Source organism: Mobula hypostoma, chromosome 7, assembly GCF_963921235.1.
Source record: "Mobula hypostoma chromosome 7, sMobHyp1.1, whole genome shotgun sequence".
NCBI lineage: Eukaryota > Metazoa > Chordata > Chondrichthyes > Myliobatiformes > Myliobatidae > Mobula > Mobula hypostoma.
This window is the reverse complement of record NC_086103.1, coordinates 177,368,572-177,388,053: the sequence shown is the minus strand read 5'-3', so window position 1 is coordinate 177,388,053 and position 19,482 is coordinate 177,368,572. Positions and strand designations below refer to the sequence as shown.

At 44.8% G+C, this 19,482-nt stretch overlaps 1 protein-coding gene across 6 annotated transcripts in view; it reads left to right on the top strand.

Moving 5' to 3' along the window:
• The window catches only part of nlgn4xa (neuroligin 4 X-linked a), a 360,091-nt gene extending 341,212 nt beyond the window's left edge, over positions 1-18,879 (top strand). For all 6 annotated transcript variants that reach the window (XM_063054618.1, XM_063054615.1, XM_063054614.1 and 3 more), the window contains 2 exons: positions 13,838-14,627; positions 17,902-18,879. In XM_063054618.1, the coding sequence (XP_062910688.1) occupies positions 13,838-14,627; positions 17,902-18,742 (1,631 nt within the window). In that variant the 3' untranslated portion in view covers positions 18,743-18,879. The remainder of the gene's footprint in view (positions 1-13,837; positions 14,628-17,901) is intronic.
• Positions 18,880-19,482: the final 603 nt, after the last annotated feature.

Here is a 19,482-nt window from a genome sequence, read left to right as displayed (position 1 = left end):
AGTGAGGCCTGACTTACACTAATGACGCTAGGCTATATCATTTGTATGCCCCGACCTCTGAAACAGTTATCTGTTGTGAACATCATCATGGATGGGAGTATTTAGTGCACAGAGGAAAATATTCAAGGATGTTTTTCAGGCCATCCATGAAAACCCTTGGCCTGTAAAGTGGTCAAAATTTTATAGTGATTGGAACAAAGTAAAATTAGGAGGTAAGTTCTGTACACATAGAATGGTGGGGGTTTGGAACGCCTTGCCAGGGGTAGTGGTAGAGACATCTACCTTAGGGGAATTTAAGAAACTTAGATAGGCACATGGATTCTAGAAAAAGGGAGGCCTATGTAGGAGGGAAGGGTTGAATTGATTTTAGAATGGGTTCGAAGGTCGGCACCGACATTGTGGCGAAGGGGTTTGTACTGTGCTGTAATGCTTTCTTTCTATGCTCTAAAGTGGAGAAGGAGCAACTGAGGTGGTGTTGAGAACTTGATGTACATGCTTCAGGAGCACAGCATAAACAGCAAAAGGAACCCCTCACCTCATAGACCATCTATGCACATCCACCAGGCAATTCCTGACTCATTTGTGGTAGTCACCTCAGAGCTGAAGCAGAAGGTTATCCTTCAGAACAAGGACAAGGAGAAATCCCTTTAGCCAGTGGGTAAGAAATCATTGGAATTCATTACATCAGATGGCTTCGGAGGCAACGTTACTGGGTACATTTAAAGTGGAGGTTGATAGGTTTTTGATCAACAAGGGTGTTAAAGGTGGAGCATACTCGATGGACTAAATGGCCTAATTCTGCTCCTACAGTGCTGTGCAAAAGTCTTAAGCATACAGTATATATAGCTAGGGTGCTTAAGACTTCAGCACAGTACTGTAGTAATTTTATGAATTGCACTGTACTGCTGTCACACACAAAAAAACAAATTTTATGACATATGTGAATGATGATAAACCTGATTCTGATATGAGTCTCTATTGTGTACTGAGAGTGGGAAGGGGGCAGGGAGAGGGGAATCATGGTCGAGAAAAGGGAAGGAAGAGGGGAAGGGAGTGGAAGGCACCTGAGAGACATTCTGTAATCATCAATAAGCCAGTTGTTTGGAATCAAATGATCTTGCCTGGTGTCTCAGGGTTGGTGTGCCTGCGCCCATGCCAACCCCCTGCCCCTGGCTCTCCTTCCCTGTTACCTGTCCCTACCCCCCGCCCCCCCGCAGTGCTCCATCTTCACTATTCCCAACATCCTTTACTTCCGCCAGATTCACGGACTAGCTCTCTGCTCCGTGCCAACAAGCACGGTACCGTGCAAAATGTCTTGGCACCCCAGCTATGTATATTGCCTCAGAATTTTGCACAGTGCTGTCTGTCTCACGATATTATTTCTTATCCTTGACCCTGAGGGACAGAAGAAGAAAGAGGATGAAAAGGAAAGAAGAAAAGATGAACCAGCTGCATCAAGGGTGCATAGATCAATAAACAGAGGCCAAACCAATGCAAACCATAATATTTCAGTCAATGTTAAGATTGTGAGGAAGGACAGAAGTTAAGAAAGATGAAAGTGACCAAAAGAACAGATGATAAAAAGATACCAAATAAAAGTGAACAGTGAGATATTGCATATGTATACAGTAATAGAACAAAGGGTGGGAGGTGCATAATTAAAAGGGAATTTGAACTGGGTTGTTGTTGCCAGAGAGAGTCATAGAATCATAGAAAGTTACAGCACAGAAACAGGGCCTTCAGCCCATTTAGCCTGTGCTGCCCACTCCCATCAAAGCTCTCTTAAGATTGGTTACAGATGACATACGACACACAAAGCCATGTGACAGTCCCTAACCATTCCTTGTCTATCCAAGTGCTCATATATCCATTCCCTTAGAATACCCTCCAATAACTTTCCCACTACTGATGTCAGGCTCATTGGCCTATAATTTCCTGGTTTATTTTTCGAGCCCTTCTTAAACAGTGGAATAATATTAGCTGTTCTCTAATCCTTTGACACCTCAACTGTTGCTAAGGATGACTTAAATATCTTTGCTAGGGCCCCTGCAATTTCTGCATTTATGCCACACAGGGTCTGAGGGAACACCTTGTTCAGTCTTCGGGGCCTCAGGACAGCAAACATCCCCTCCTCTGTAATCTGTAATCTGTATTGGGTTCATGAAGTAAATATTGCTTTGGCTCATTCCTATAGAACCCCTACCATCCATCTACCTATCCAAACTTCTCTTAAACATTGAAATTGGGCTCACATGCACCACATGGACAGGCAGCTCGTTCTACACTGTCAAGACCCTCTGAGTGAAGAGGTTTCTCCTCGTGTTCCCCTTAACTCATGACATCTAGTTGTAGTCCCACCCAATTTCAGTGGAAAAAGCCTACTTGCATTTACCCTATCTATCCCCCTCATAATTTTGTGTATCTCTATCAGATCTCTTCTCAATTTTCTACATTCCAAGGAATAAAGTCCTTACCTATTCCACCTTTCCATATAATTCAGATCCTCCAGACCCGGCAAAATCGTAATAAATTTTCTGCACTCTTTCAACCTAATTTGCAATTTTGCTGTAGGTAGGAGACCAAAATGCACGCAATTCTCCAAATTAGGCCTTGCTAATGTCTTATATAATATGTGTTGCTTTGCATTTCCAGTATCTGTGAATTTCTTGTGCTTATAACATGAAGCATGTTGTTTTGCAGTATAGGGCAATGATATAAAATTATACACAATATGCACCATACACAAATACAAAAGAAATAAATAGTACAAGGAAAAAAAGAAGAGTGAATAGTGTCCATCGGTTCTTGTGTCATTCATAAATCTGATGGCTGAGGGAAAGAGGTTGTTCTTTTATCATGGAGTATGAGTCTTTAGACTCCTGTACATAGGACAAAGGACATTCTTCTGTCTTCTCTCTGTAACGTTTGGCATCCTTATCTATCAATTTCTGCTTTAAATATGCCTGATAAACTGGCCTTCTGCTTGTAACAATGGTCTCCACAGATCCCCTCCCTCTAGCTAAAATAAATGCCTCATCAACTCTATTCTAAAGGGACATACTTTTATTTTGAGGCTGTGTCCTGTATTCTTAGATTCTCCCACTATTGGAAACATCCTCTCCGCATCCACTTTGCCTCCTCCCTGATGGTGGTGGTGGGAGAAAGGCATGTCCCAGATGGTGATGGGCCCTGACAATGGATGCTACGTTCTTGAAGATGTCCCCGGTGAAGGGAGACTTGAGCCAATGTGGAGCTGCCTGAGTCTGCAGCCTTATGTAGACTCTTGCAATCCTGCACATCGGGTCTGCATACTAGATGGTGTTGCTAATTTATCTATCTTGGGAGTATTGTGAGGAGCATGTGAAGAACCTTGACTGGCCAAGGGGGCAAATAATGTAATTAGTATCCCAATTACCGGACGCTGTCATTGGAATGGAAAGTAAATCCTGTGTACAGTAAGCCTCGCTAGGAGGGAACAGGCTATCTCCATCCATGTCCTGGAATGAAAATTAAAGTGAAATTTAGCTTTATTTGTCACATGCACACTGAAACATACAGTGAAGCGCATCATTTGCATCAATGACCAACATGATCCAAGAATATGCTATAGGCAGCCCAGGAGTGGCACCAAAATAGTATGCCCACAACTTACTAACCTGTAGGTCTTTGGAATGTGGGAGGAAACCAGAGCACCCAGAGGAGGTCCACACAGTGATGGGAGCAACCTTATAGACAGCAGTGGGAATTGAATCCCGACCACCACTGCAAACGGCAACAGCCCGGCACAACAAACAATCAGGTCAACTACTTCCATAGTTGTAAATACAAGAGTATCTGCAGATGCTAGAAATCCAGACTGATGAATGGCCTTGGCCTGAAATGCTGTCTTTTAATTCCTCTCCATAGATGGTTCCTGACTTGCTGAGTTCCTCCAACATTTTGTATGCGTTACTTCTATAGTTGTGACAGTTCATAGGATTTAATGGAGAATACATTGATCTTAAGTGAGTTGCTGTTTAATCTGCAAGACATAAAACATAAAATGCATTATTAAACACTGGGCAAATTTGTACTGACAGATGACAGACACTTCAGTGAAGTAACTCAAGACTCCATTCTTCTGAAGTAAGCCAAGCTCGGCTTTGATTCATTTTGAACCATGGATGACTGTTACACTTTGAGGTTTCCGAGGTTATGCCAGTCCATTTACAGATACACCAGCTTTAATGTGTTTTGTGTGAAGTTTCAGGCTCTGTGGCCTTTCGCTACCACTGAAAGGTGAATAACTTCTTTCTAATCTGGAAAAGTACAGAGCATTGTAAGATATTAGGAGCAGGTAAAAGGAAGCATGTAGAATGAGAGTTAATACAATGCACGCCTTAGAGACAGGATATTCAGCCATTGGTTTATGCTAGCTTATTTACGGAAATAGACCCTCAAGCCCACCAGTCTGTGCTGACCCGCAATCTAACAGAGAGCTTACAAAAAGTGGTGGACATAGCCCAGCCCATCACAGGCGAAGCCCTCCTCACTACTGAGCACATCTACAAGGAGTGATTCCACAGGAAAGCAAGATCCGTCACTAACAACTCCCACCATCCAAGTCATGCCCTCTTCTCAGTGCTGCCTTTGGGAAGGAGGTGCAGGACCCTCAGGACTCACACCATCAAGATGAGGAGCAGTTATTACCCTTCAACTGTAAGGCTCCTGAAGTGATTTCACAACCTACGGACTCACTTTTGAGGAGTCTACAACTCATGTTCTCAGTTTCCATTTATTTATTTATTTGTTTGTTTATTTAGTGTGGGCACATGGCCAAGTGGTTAAGGCATTGGACTAGCGACCTGAAGGTCGTGAGTTCGAGCCCCAGCCGAAGCAACGTGTGTGTCCTTGAGCAAGGCACTTAATCACACATTGCTCTGTGACAACACTGGTACCAGGCTGTATGGGTCCTAATGCCCTTCCCTTGGACAACATCAGTGTCATGGAGAGGGGAGACTTGCAGCCGGTCTTCCATACAACCTTGCCCAGGCCTGCGCCCTGGAGGGTGAAGACTTTCCAGGCGCAGATCCATGTTCTCGCAAGACTAATGGATGCCTTTATGTTTATTTATTTATCCATCTATCTAGTTGTTGTTCACCTCCATGTCTTGTGGTACATTGGGCAGTAACCTTTAGCATCTGTCTGTTTTTTATGAAGCCGAGTTCCTGGCTCGATGCACAACCCAGCACAGATGGAAAGTGTGCAAGGAGCCGGTCGGATTTGAACGCGGGCCCACTCACCTCATAGTCCAATGCAGATGCCACTGCACCATCGGCAAGCTAATCTACTGTAGTTATCTGTTTTTATTCACAGTTTGTCTTCGTTTGCACATTGGTTGCTTGTCAGTCTTTGTGTGTAGTTTTTCAGTGTTTCTTTGCTTTCTTGTAAATGTCCAGAAGATGGATCTTTCTACAGTGTCGTATATATACTGCATAATAAATTTACTTTGAAATTTGAACTTTGAACACAACCCTAGACCAATCCCATGTCATTCTCCCCATGGTCCCATCAACTCCCCCTCAGATTCCAGCACTTTGGGAGCTAATCATCCCCGCAGGCCTTTGGGATTTATTGATTTACTGAAGCACAGCACGGAACAGGTCTTTCCGGCCCTTCGAGTTGCACCGCCCACAGCCCCAATTTTGTCCTAACCTGTTCATGGGACAATTTACAGTGACCAATTAATCTACCAACCGGTCCGCCTTTGGACTGTGAGAGGAAATCGGAGCACCCTGAGGAAACCCATGCAGCAATGGGGAGAACATACAAACTCCTTAAAGTCAGTGGTGGGAATCGTACCCCAAATGCTATTCACTGTCACTGTAATGTGATTGCACCGTGGATTTCCAAGTACGGATTGTGTTAAAACTTTCTTTAATTGACAATGCGGGAAGTAATGTGTTTCTCATACTAAAGATCTATTTTGGATCTACCACAGGTGGATTGGCTGTTTAGTTTCATTTGCTCTCACACTCTGGGTAGGTTCAGCAAGTCTTATCCTAGAACATAGAACATAGATCAGTGCAGTACAGGAACAGACACTCCTGCCCAAGTGTTGTGCCAAATTAATTAAACTAGTAATTAGAAGCCTATTAAAATAATCACTTCTGTCTACACAAGTACATATACCTTCATTCTCTTCATAATTATATCATCATTATTATGTGCTGTGTCGTATGACATGGGTGATCATGGTCTTTGACCATGATTGTTCTTGGTAAATTTCTCTACAGAAGTTGTTTATCATTGCCTTCTTTACAAGATGGGTGACCCCAGCCATTATCAATATCTTCAGAGTTTGTCTGCCTGGTGTCTGTGATCACATAACCAGGACTTGAAATATGCACCAGCTGCACCCATAGCTTCACATGACCCTGACTGAGGGGAGGGGAGTTGTGGTCTAAGCAGGTGCTACACCTTTCCCAATGGTGACCTGCAGGCTAGCAGAGGGAAAGAGTACCTTACACCTCCTTTGGTAGAGACATATTCTTCCCACCATCCGTTATGTGTCTATCTTAGAACTCCAAAATGCCTCTTTCGTATTTGCCTCCACTATCAGCACTAGCAGCACATCACAGACACCCTTTCCTTTTCTACATTCCACAGAGAGAGAGAGAGAGAGAGAGAGAGAGAGAGAGAGAGAGAGAGAGAGATTCCACCGAGCTCATACTGATTTACTGGACAATCCCATCCGTCCCAGCTCCCCGCTTGTTTCCCCATAACATTGTCTCACACATGCGAATTAACACCTCATTCTTCCACCAGCTAGCCACATATTCCAGGGACTATTTCTAATATGCAAATAACCAAGCCCTAGCGTGTCTTTGGAACAAAAGTCAAATGGCTGGAGGAACTTGGACCTCCAAACACCTTGATAGAAGTGTACAAGATCAGAATCAGTTTAATATCACCAGCATATGTCATGAAATTTGTTGTCTTGGTACCAGCAGTACAATGCAATGCATAATAATGGAAAAATGTGAATTACAGTGTATATATCTATTTCTATCTATATATATAAAATGATCAATAATTTTAAATCGATATATATTTAATACATACATATGAAATAAGTAGTGGACACAATAGAAATAAAAAGGAGTGAGGTAGTATTCTTGGATTCAATGTCCATTCAGAAATCAGATTGCAGAGGGGATGACAAGAGGTATAGATCGAGTGGACAGCCAGAGACTTTTATACAGGGCAGAAATGGCTAATACTAAGGGCTGTGGGCATGTGGCCAAGTGGTTAAGGCATTGGACTAGTGATCGTAAGTTCGATCCCCAGCCGAGGCAGCGTGTTGTGTCCTTGAGCAAGGCACTTAACCACACAGTGCTCTGCGACGACACTGGTGCCAAGCTGTATCGGATCTAGTGCCCTTCCCTTGGACAACATCGGTGCATGGAGAGGGGAGATTTGCAGCATGGGCAACTGCTGGTCTTCCATACAACCTTGTCCAGGCCTGCGCCCTGGAGAGTGAAGACTTTCCAGGTGCAGATCCATAGTCTCACAAGACTAATAGATGCCTTTAAATTTCAAGATGATTGGAGAGAAATAGAGAGGAGAATGTCAGAAGTAAGTATTTTACACAGAGAGTGGTGGGTTCATGGAATACCCAACCAGGGGTAGTGGTAGAGGCAAGTACATTAATGACATTTAAGAAACCCTTAGATAGGCACATGGATGAAGGAAAAATGGGATTCTATGTGGGAAGGAAGGGTTAGATTGATCTTAGAATAGGTTAAAAGATCAACACAACATCATGGACTGAATGACCTGTATTATGCTTAGTTCTATGTTCTAACTCACTGGGTCAGACAGCATCTGTGGAGGGAAATGGACTGTAGTTGTTTCAATTCAAGATCCTTTGTGAGGGCAAGGGGTGGTGCAAGAGATGGCTAGTGATGGGTAGGCAATAAAATAGAGACACACGAAACTGAAGATGCTGGAATGTGGAGCAAAGAAGAAATTGTTGGAGGAACTTAGTGGGTGAGGCAACATCTTTGAAGGAAAATGTGGTGTGGGAGGAAACTGATGCGGCCATAAGATGAACATGTGGACTCCTCAGAGACAGCATTGGAGGTCAGAATCAACCTGCACCCAGACCATATCCCTCCAAACCTCTTTCATCCTTGTTCTCTTTAGTGTTACAATATACTAATCCAAATTTCTCTTAAATGTCTCAATTGAGCTCCCATCCATAACTTCCACTGGCAGTTCATTCCACAATCGCTACACCCTCTGAATGGATTTCCAGTCTGAGTCACCTTAAATGTTTCACCTTTCACCCTAAACCTATGACCTCTAGTTCTAGTTTTAGCCAACCAGATAGGGAAAAGCCTGCATGCATTCACCCTAACTGTACCCCTCGTAATACCTCTATCAAATGGCTTTTCTTTCTCCAATGCTCAAGGGAATAAAGCCTCAGCTGACTCAACCTTTCTCTATAACTCAGATCCTCACGCTGCAGCAATATCCTCGTAAAATTTCTTTGCTTTCTTTTAAGCTTATTGATATCTTTCCTGTAGGTAGCCAACCAAAACGGCACACAGTACTCCAATTTAGGCATCACCAACTTCAATATCCCAACTCCTGTCCTCTTTACCCTGACTTATGGAGTTCATTAACTGAGTGTCAACATTCATTATCCCTAATACAGAGCAGATCACATTAGGAGCATTAAGTACAATAAATTGAAAATAAATTATATTTCTCTGCTTCATTTGGGAAACTGGGTCTCAGAACTGCACAGGAAAAGTATCGTGTTTTGCCAGTCTTTTTTTATGGATGGCTTGGTAGCCTAGCAGTTAACATAACACTGATACGGTGCTACCAGTCTGGGTTCAATACCCACTGCAGTCTGTAAGGAATTTGTACAATTTCCCTGTGACCACGTGGGTTTCTTCCAAGTGCCCTGACTTCCAATTCCGAAGACGTGCCTGTTAGTAGGTTGATTGGCCACGTGGGTATAAATAGGCTCATTAGGCCAGGAGGGCCACACTGTGTTCTATCTCTAAATAAATAAATGAATCTTCGTAAAAATGACCCAGGTTTAAAGGGGTTGTGAGGGGTAATTCTTTCCTACAAAGAATGCTTGATATCTGGAATGAACTGCCAGAGGAAGGCGCAGGGGCAGGAACAGTAACAACATTTCACAGTCACTTGAACAGGTACTTGAATAAATAAGTCATAGAGGGATCAAAGTCAAAGTGGAAGTCAGAGTCAAGTTTATTGTCATGGGCACAGAATACATACGCAAAGGTGCAACTCGGAGCATCACAGGCACAGAGCATCAGAGAAGCAGATTACCAATAAATGCGCAAATTAAAATTAAACCATGAATATTTTTCAGAAGAAAGAACAATTAGAGCGAAGAAAAGCATTGTAGCGTAAAGCAAAGTGATCAAAGCAGTACGCACAAAATTCAGGAGGAACTCAGCAGGTCGGGCAGCATCTATGGAAATGAGTAAACAGTTGTTGTTTCAGGCCGAGACCCTTCTCCAGTGTTCATAGTGTTGTTCCACTAAGGTAATGATCAGGGTTGTGCAAGTTGGTTCACGCACTGAATGGTTGAAGGGAAGTAGCTGTTCTTGAACCTGATAGTGTGGGAGTTTAGGCTGTTCTTTTATTTTATTTAGAGATACAATATTGTAACAGACCCTTCCAGCCCATTGAGCCTACATTGCACTGTTACACCCATGTGACCAATTCACCTACTAATCGATACATCTTTGGAATGTGGGAGGAAACCAGAGCACCCGGAGGAAACCCACGCAGTCATGGAGTGGAAGTAAAAACACCTTACAGTCAGCGTGGGAGTTGAACCGGTGTCGCTGGCACTGTAATAGTGCTATACTAACCGTTGCACCACTGTGCCGCCCCTGCCTGATGGTAGATGCGAGAAGGTGGCATGACTCCAGTCAGAGTGGTATAGGTAGGCATGCAGATCATTTGAGCCACAGCTGAGATTTAGGGCAGTTAGCTACGTGGTACAATCCTCATGAGAGTATTCTATCAATATTTTATTGCAGAATCAGTGTCAGAATCAGAATTATTATCACTGACATATATACAGTACCATGCAAAAGCCTTAGGAGCACACACACACACACACACACACACACACACACACACACACACACACACATATATATATATATAGGTGCCTGAGACTTTTGCACTGTGCTGTATTTGTGAACGTGGAGCAGGAAGCGAATGTGTAAATCTGGCAGGAGCAAAGGTCCCAGAGTGCTTAAGGAAGTGGCCCAAGAAATAGTGGATGCATTAGTGATAATTTTTCAAAACTCGTTAGATTCTGGACTAGTTCCTGAGGATTGGAGGGTGGCTAATGTAACCCCACTTTTTAAAAAAGGAGGGAGAGAGAAACCGGGGAATTATAGGCCGGTTAGCCTAACGTCGGTGGTGGGGAAACTGCTGGAGTCAGTTATCAAGGATGTGATAACAGCACATTTGGAAAGCGGTGAAATGATCGGACAAAGTCAGCATGGATTTGTGAAAGGAAAATCATGTCTGACGAATCTCATAGAATTTTTTGAGGATGTAACTAGTAGAGTGGATAGGGGAGAACCAGTGGATGTGGTATATTTGGATTTTCAAAAGGCTTTTGACAAGGTCCCACATAGGAGATTAGTGTGCAAACTTAAAGCACACGGTATTGGGGGTAAGGTATTGGTGTGGGTGGAGAATTGGTTAGCAGACAGGAAGCAAAGAGTGGGAATAAACGGGACCTTTTCAGAATGGCAGGCGGTGACTAGTGGGGTACCGCAAGGCTCAGTGCTGGGACCCCAGTTGTTTACAATATATATTAATGACTTGGATGAGGGAATTAAATGCAGCATCTCCAAGTTTGCGGATGACACGAAGCTGGGTGGCAGTGTTAGCAGTGAGGAGGATGCTAAGAGGATGCAGGGTGACTTGGATAGGTTGGGTGAGTGGGCAAACTCATGGCAGATGCAATTTAATGTGGATAAATGTGAAGTTATCCACTTTGGTGGCAAAAATAGGAAAACAGATTATTATCTGAATGGTGGCCGATTAGGAAAAGGGGAGGTGCAACGAGACCTGGGTGTCATTATACACCAGTCATTGAAAGTGGGCATGCAGGTACAGCAGGCGGTGAAAAAGGCGAACGGTATGCTGGCATTTATAGCGAGAGGATTCGAGTACAGGAGCAGGGAGGTACTACTGCAGTTGTACAAGGCCTTGGTGAGACCACACCTGGAGTATTGTGTGCAGTTTTGGTCCCCTAATCTGAGGAAAGACATCTTTGCCATAGAGGGAGTACAAAGAAGGTTCACCAGATTGATTCCTGGGATGGCAGGTCTTTCATATGAAGAAAGACTGGATGAACTGGGCTTGTACTCGTTGGAATTTAGAAGATTGAGGGGGGATCTGATTGAAACGTATAAGATCCTAAAGGGATTGGACAGGCTAGATGCAGGAAGATTGTTCCCGATGTTGGGGAGGTCTAGAACGAGGGGTCACAGTTTGAGGATAGAGGGGAAGCCTTTTAGGACCGAGGTTAGGAAAAACTTCTTCACACAGAGAGTGGTGAATCTGTGGAATTCTCTGCCACAGCAAACTGTTGAGGCCAGTTCATTAGCTATGTTTAAAAGGAAGTTAGATATGGCCCTTGTGGCTACAGGGGTCAGGGGGTATGGAGGGAAGGCTGGGTTCTGAGTTGGATGATCAGCCATGATCATAATAAATGGCGGTGCAGGCTCGAAGGGCCGAATGGCCTACTCCTGCACCTATTTTCTATGTTTCTATGTTTCTATATTGGGAACGGCGAGGGTGGAGCGCTGCGGGAGGGGTGTGGGACAGGTGGCAGAGGAGTGCCAGAGGCGGGGGGTGGCGCGGGTGCAGGCAAACCCAGCTCTGAGGGCACCAGGCAAGGTTATTTGATTCCAAACAATTGCTTTATTGATCATTGCAGAATATCTTTCTGGTGCTTTCCGCTCCCTTCCCTCCCCCTTCCCCTTTTCCCAACCATGATTCCCCTCTTCTTGCCCCCTTCTCACTCTCAGTCCACAACAGGGACTCATATCAGAATCAGGTTTATCATCACTCACATCTGTCATGAAATGTGCTTTTCTGCAGCACCAGCATCAGTTCAGTGCAATACATAAAGTTGCTACAGTACCATGCAAAACTCTTAGCCCCTCTGTATATATGTGCCTTAGACTTTTGCAGAGTGCTGTCTGCACTTAGATAATAAATTAACTTTGAACTTTGATCTTTAGCATTTTCTTATGTATGGCACTGTTCTGCTGCAGCAAAACACCAAATTCCATGACAGATGTCAGCGATAACAAACCTGATTCTGATGCTGATTTGACCTTGTTCTGCAGATACTGGACATCCAGAGCAACAGGCACCCTCCTGGGGATGTTCAGCCAGTCAGGCAGCATCCATGGAAGTGAATAAACAGCCAACACTTTGAGCTCAGATCCTTCTTCAGGACTTAGTAACTGAAGAAAGGAAGGGGGAAGATACCAGAATAAAAAAATGTGGAGGAGAAGAAGGAGGACTAGACTAAAATCAATAAGTAGTGCAAGACAGCAAAATAGTGAAGTAGTGTTCATAGTTCAATATCAATTTAGTAATCTGATGGTGAAGGGGACAGAACCAGTGAGGAAGTCTGAGGCTCATGTACCCGTTGGAAGTAATGAGAAGAGAGTATGTCCTGGGTATTGGGGTCCTTAATGATGGATGCTGCCCTTCTGAGCCATCACCTTTTGAAGATGTCCTTCATACTGGGCATAGAATAGACTCGATGGACCGAATAGTCTAATTCTTTTGGTCTTATGGAAAAGAGATTTAGACAAAGAGAAAGAAAGTAAAAGACAGAAAGAAAACAATAGAGAGAGATGAAGAGAGGTAGACAGGGAGAAAGAAAGATAGAAAAATAGGCAGAGGGAGATAGAAAGGAATCAGAATCAGGTTTAATAACAGCAGTATACATTGCAAAATTTGTTATGTGGCAGCTTCGTAATACTTTGTAATAAATTAAATAAGAATTTTTGTTTCTTATGTCCACTATCAAACTAGTTCTAGTCAGTTCAATGTTTTCAATGTAAAAATAGTGAGCAGTGGTGTCATGGTTCACTTCTTAAAGGACACACTATCAGTATTACATTGCTGATCAACACTCAAGAGGCCACGTTATTAGTACAAGGGGTACCGAATGAAGTGGCCGCTGAGTTGTCTTCTGTTGCTGTGGCCCATCTACTACAAGGTTCAACATGTTGTTCATTCAGAGATTCTCTTCTGCACATCACTGTTGTAACACCTGGTTATTTGAGTTATTGTAGCCTTTCTGTCAGCTTGAACCAATCTGGCTATTCTCCTCTGACCTCTCTCATTAACAAGGTATCTTCACCCACAGATCACCCACAGATCTGCTGCTCATTGGATATTTTTTGTTTTCTGCACAATCCTCTGTAAAGTTAGGGGACTGTTGTGCATGAAGATTCCAGGTGATTAGCACCCAATCTGGCACAAATAATCATTCCGCAGTCAAGGTCACTTAGGTCTCATTTCTTCCCCATTTTGATGTTTGGTCTGAACAACAACCGAACTTTTTGACCATGTCTGCATGCTTGTATACATTGAGTTGCTGACACATGGTTGACAAATTAGATATTTGCATTAACGAGCAGGTGTACAGATGTACCTATTAAAGTGCCCACTGAGTATAATAATGCACTGGTGGATCCTCCTGTAGTCCAGACCGAGGACAACCATTGATTGGCTTCTCTTCTTCAACCAACAGGTCTCTTCCAGAAGGCGATAATCCAGAGTGGGACAGCCTTGTCCAGCTGGGCAGTGAATTACCAGCCTGCCAAGTACACTCGACTGCTTGCCGAGAAGGTTGGCTGTAGCATGCTCGACACCATCAACCTGGTGGAGTGCCTACGGATGAAGACATACAAGGAGCTGATCGAGCAGGACATCATGCCCGCCCGCTACCACATCGCCTTTGGGCCGGTCATTGACGGCGACGTCATCCCGGACGACCCCCAGATCCTGATGGAGCAGGGCGAGTTCCTCAACTACGACATCATGCTGGGCGTCAACCAAGGGGAAGGGCTGAAGTTTGTGGAAAACATGGTGGACAACGAGGACGGCATTTCGGCCAGTGACTTCGACTTTGCCGTCTCCAACTTTGTGGACAACCTTTACGGTTACCCGGAGGGGAAGGACACCCTGAGGGAGACCATCAAGTTCATGTACACAGATTGGGCAGACAAAGAGAACCCGGAGACCCGTCGCAAGACCCTGGTGGCGCTCTTCACCGACCACCAATGGGTGGCACCGGCCGTAGCGACGGCGGACCTGCACGCTCAGTACGGTTCCCCCACCTACTTCTACGCCTTCTACCACCACTGCCAAAGTGACATGAAGCCCGGCTGGTCTGACGCTGCCCACGGTGACGAGGTCCCCTACGTCTTCGGTGTCCCTATGATCGGCCCCACCGACCTCTTCCCCTGCAACTTCTCCAAGAACGATGTTATGCTCAGTGCAGTGGTGATGACCTATTGGACCAACTTTGCCAAGACCGGGTGAGTGCAGACCACGTAGAGTTTACCTTAGAAGTAGGGCTGATGCCTCAACATTATAGTAAAAAGCATTACATCTACACCCTCCACCCCCACCCCAGTACTCTCCATGTGAAAGATATCCATTCTAATTCATAAAATGGAACATAGAACATCCTGTTGCTGTGTTCTTCTGGTATACAGTACATAGGTTAAAATGTTATCTGGGTTATGTGTTTGATCGACAGCACATTCCATTCAACCACACTTCACAAGCGCACAAATTTCAGAGGCTAAAGGGACACCTGATAAAAGTTTATGAAATTATAGAATGTAGAACATAGAGCATAACAGCACAGCAGAGGCATTTCCACCCATGATGTTCTGCTGACCTTCTGTTCTGGTTGCCTCACTGCAGGAAGGATGTGGAAAGGGTGCAGAGGAGATGTACAATGACCGTTGCCTGGATTGGGGAGCACGCCTCATGAGAATAGGTTGAGGGAACTCAGCCTTTTCTCCTTGGAGCGAAGGAGGTTGAGAGGTGACCTGATAGAATTGTATAAGATGATGATAGGCATTGATTGTGTGGATAGTCAGAGGCTTTTTCCCAGGGCTGAAGTGACTAGCACGAGGGGGCACAGTTTTAAAATGCTTGGAAGTAGGTACAGAGGGGATGTCAGAGGTAAGTTTTTTATGCAGAGAGTAACGAGTGCATGGAATGGGCTGCCGGCGACGTTGGTGAAGATAGATACAATAGGGTCTTTTAAGAGACTCCTGGACAGGTACATGGAGCTTAGAAAAATAGAGGGCTATGTGTAACCCTAAGTAATTTCTAAGGTAAGGACATGATTGGCACAGCTTTGTGGGCCGAAGGGCCTGTACTGTGCTGTAGGTTTTCTATGTTTCTATGTTTCAACTCTAAGATCAATCTATCCTTTCCCTCAAGTTGAAGTTCAAGTTTAATTGCCATTCAACCATACATGAAACACCATCACTTCAGGGCTAAAGTGCAAAACACTGTACCGACAGTCACATACGGTACAAGGCACATGTAGCACATATGATAGCAAGCCATCAGCAAAATACAGTCACACAAAACACTAGATAGATAGATAGATAGATATACTTTATTGATCCCAAGGGAAATTGGGTTTTGTTACAGCCGCACCAACCAAGAATAGAGCATAAATATAGTAATACAAAAACCACAACCAATCAAACAACAAAATGCAAACTATACCAGATGGAAAAAAGTCCAGGACCAGTCTATTGGCTCAGGGTGTCTGACCCTCCACGGAAGGAGCTGCAAGTTCCATGGCCACAGGCAGGAACGACCTCCCATGCCGCCCAGTGTTGAATCTTGGTGGAATGTAGCCAAAGTCCAACAGTAAAAAGTTCAATATCTGGTCTACAAACACGTTTCTCGATCGTAATATGACCCGGATTGCACCATCTGTTGTTAACCAGAACAGTAAGCACCCAACTCCTTTACGCTTACCGCTCTCAGTGCACTTCCGGTCAGCCGGAACGGTCTGGAAGCCGTCCATGAAGAAGTTTTGATCGGGTATGTCCTCGTGCAGCCCTGTTCCAGTGAAACACATAACACTGCACTCCCGAAATGTTCTCTGACGCCTGGCTAGCGCCATGAACTCGTCCATTTTATTACCCACCGAACTTCTCTTCTCCATAAGTCTCTGTTGTCTCGACCTGGTCCTCTTTCCTCTCCTTTGTGATCCCCCTCTGCATCCTCTGTGTGTTTTCCTCCAGATTTCAGCAGGGGTGTCCGCCGCTCTGCTCGCTAAACCGGCCGGCATTCACTCAAACAGCTGGTCTCTACATAGACATCCTATCTGAAAAGTTCTTAAATGTCCCTGATGTATCTGCCTCTACCACCACCCCTGGCAATGTGTTCCACACAGCTACCACTCTGTGTAAAAAACTTATCTCTGACATCTCCCTCCAATCACCTATAAATTATGCTTCCTTGTATTAGTCATTTCTGCCCTGGGAAAAAGTCTATCTGTACAATCTGTGCCTCTTATCAGCTTGTACACCTTTCTGAAGTTACCTCTTATCCTACCTCGCTCCAAAGAGAAAAACCCTTGCTCCCTCAAACTATCCTCCTAATACATGCCCTCGAATGCAGGCAGCATCCTGATAAATCTCCTCTGCAGCCTCTCTAAAGCTTCCAATATCCTTCCTATAATGAGGTGATTAGAACTGAGTACAGTATTCCAAATGTTGACTAACTAGGATTTTGTAGAGTTGCAACATTACCTCACGGCTCTTGAACGCAATCCCCCGATTAATGAAAGTTAACTGTCCATACACCTTCTTAACCACCCTATCAACTTGAGGGATCTCTAGCTGAAGACACCAAGATCCCTCTCTTCCTTCACACTGCCAGTAATCCTGCATTCTGCTTTTAGATTCGACCTTCCAATGTGAATCACTTCATACTTTTCCAAGTTGAATTCCTTATGAGAGGCTTAGATATAGTAGACAGATAGAACCTTCATTCCAGGGTGGATATATCGAGAACGAGAGAACATGCATTTGAAGTGAGAAAGCAGCAATTTAAGGGAGAAATGTGGGACAAGTTTTTTACACAGGTTTTATTCCTTGGCGCGCAGAAGAATGAGGAGAGATTTGATAGAGGTATACAAAATTATGAGGGGAATTGATAGGGTAAATGTAAGCAGGCTTTTTCTACTGAGGTTGATTGGGAATAGAACTAGAGGTCATGGGTTAAGGGTGAAGGGTGAAATGTTTAAGGGGAACATGAGGGGAACTTCATTACTCAGATCATGGTCCAAATGTGGAACAAGCTGTCAGTGGAAGTGGTAGATGTGGGTTCAATTTCAACAGTTAAGAGATATTTGGATAGGTATATGGATAGGAAGGGTATGGTTTGGGTACAGGTCGATAGGACTAGGCAGGTTAATAGTGCGGCACATATACATGGGCCGAAGGCCCTGTTTCCGTGCTGTAGTGTTCTATAACTCTATGGAGAGTGGTAGACACCTGGAACTGGCTGTCAGCGGAAAAGGAATCTGAGAGGCTGTTAGAGAAATGGATGTGGAGGAATATGGATTAGATACAGGCAGAAAGGGATTAGCTTAACTCGACATTATGTCCAGCACTGACATCGCCTGTTCCTGCTCTGTCATGTTCCATAGACATTTCTTGCATCAAATTTTACACGACGTCCCTTGGGACTTTTTTGATACATTAAAAGTGCTATAAAAAGAGAAGTCCGCTTCTTTATCATTAATCTCCTTTCCTGTTTGTCCCCTAGCGATCCGAATCAGCCCGTCCCGCAAGACACAAAGTTCATCCACACGAAGCCAAACCGGTTTGAGGAGGTTGCCTGGTCCAAGTACAACCCAAAGGACCAACTTTACCTGCACATCGGCCTGAAGCCAAGAGTCCGCGAGCACTATCGGGCCACCAAGGTGGCGTTCTGGTTGGAGCTGGTGCCTCACCTGCACAACCTGAACGAGATCTTCCAGTACGTCTCGACGACCACCAAGGTCCCGCAGACGGACTCCACCCCCTTCCCCTACGTGACCCGCAAGCTGTGGACCTCCACCACCAAGCGGCCTCCGCTGAGCCCCTCCCACAACCCCAAGCAGGCCAAGGAGACGCGGAAGTCCAACCCGGAGGAGACGACGGTGCTGATCGAGGACAAGCGGGACTACTCGACGGAACTGAGCGTAACCATTGCAGTGGGGGCCTCCTTGCTCTTTCTGAACATCCTGGCCTTCGCCGCCCTGTACTACAAGAAGGATAAGCGCCGCCACGAGACCCACCGGCGGCAGAGCCCGCCGAGGGGGGCGGCCAATGACCTGGCCCACCTGCAGAACGAGGAGATCATGTCGCTGCAGATGAAGCAGCTGGAGCACGGGCACGAGTGCGAGTCGCTGCAGACCCACGACACCCTGAGGCTGACCTGCCCGCCTGACTACACGCTCACGCTCAGGAGGTCCCCGGACGACATCCCGCTCATGACGGCCAACACCATCACCATGATCCCCAACTCCCTGGCGGCGATGCAGCCCTTGCATACGTTCAATACATTCACCGGAGGCCAGAACAGTACAAACTTGCCCCACGCACATTCGACGACTCGAGTATAGCTCTCCGGGCAAGAGAGGTCCCCACACTAGTTGGGTAAGGGCGCCCCTTTTGGAAATGATTTTATCATGAGTTGAAGCACTGGAAAACTACTTGTGTCCCACAAGAAGAATATCAAGTAACCACTTCTTTCTATTTAGTAGGGGGGGGAGGGTGGGAGGGGAGTGTGTGTGTGTGTGTGTGTGTGTGTGTGTGTGTGTGTGTGTGTGGGGCTAGAGGTCCTGTATTCCTGTCTCCACTTAAATTGGTTTGACGCCAATCAATGTAAACGGGACGGAAGACTGTAACAAGAAGAATCCGCAAATGTCTTTTATAAATGATGAAAGCAAATTCAACTAATCCACTGTATCAGCTGGAACTCCTGATAACTCATGCTTAACTCATTGTCCAACAGCACATGAATCATGAATTCTATTAAATGGACACATACGGAGATAAAAACTGAAGTACTGTATGTTCAATAATGGACATTCCCAGTTTCAAAAGTAAGTGATTGTACGGTGTCCTTGGTGTGCCATTTTGTGTTATGCCCTTATAACCGGGCCTGACGAACAAATAAGGGTGTTTACTTTTTCTGTTTAGCATTGGGAAAGAAAAAAACGTGACGTAGTACATCTGATGAACATGGTATACCATCGATCAAAGGACAATTCAGTTGCCTGAATTCCAGGTCCGCTTCAAGCAAGGCGGACTTGCATCTCTGAACTGTATATATGAAACTTTGTAAACAGTTGTAAATAGC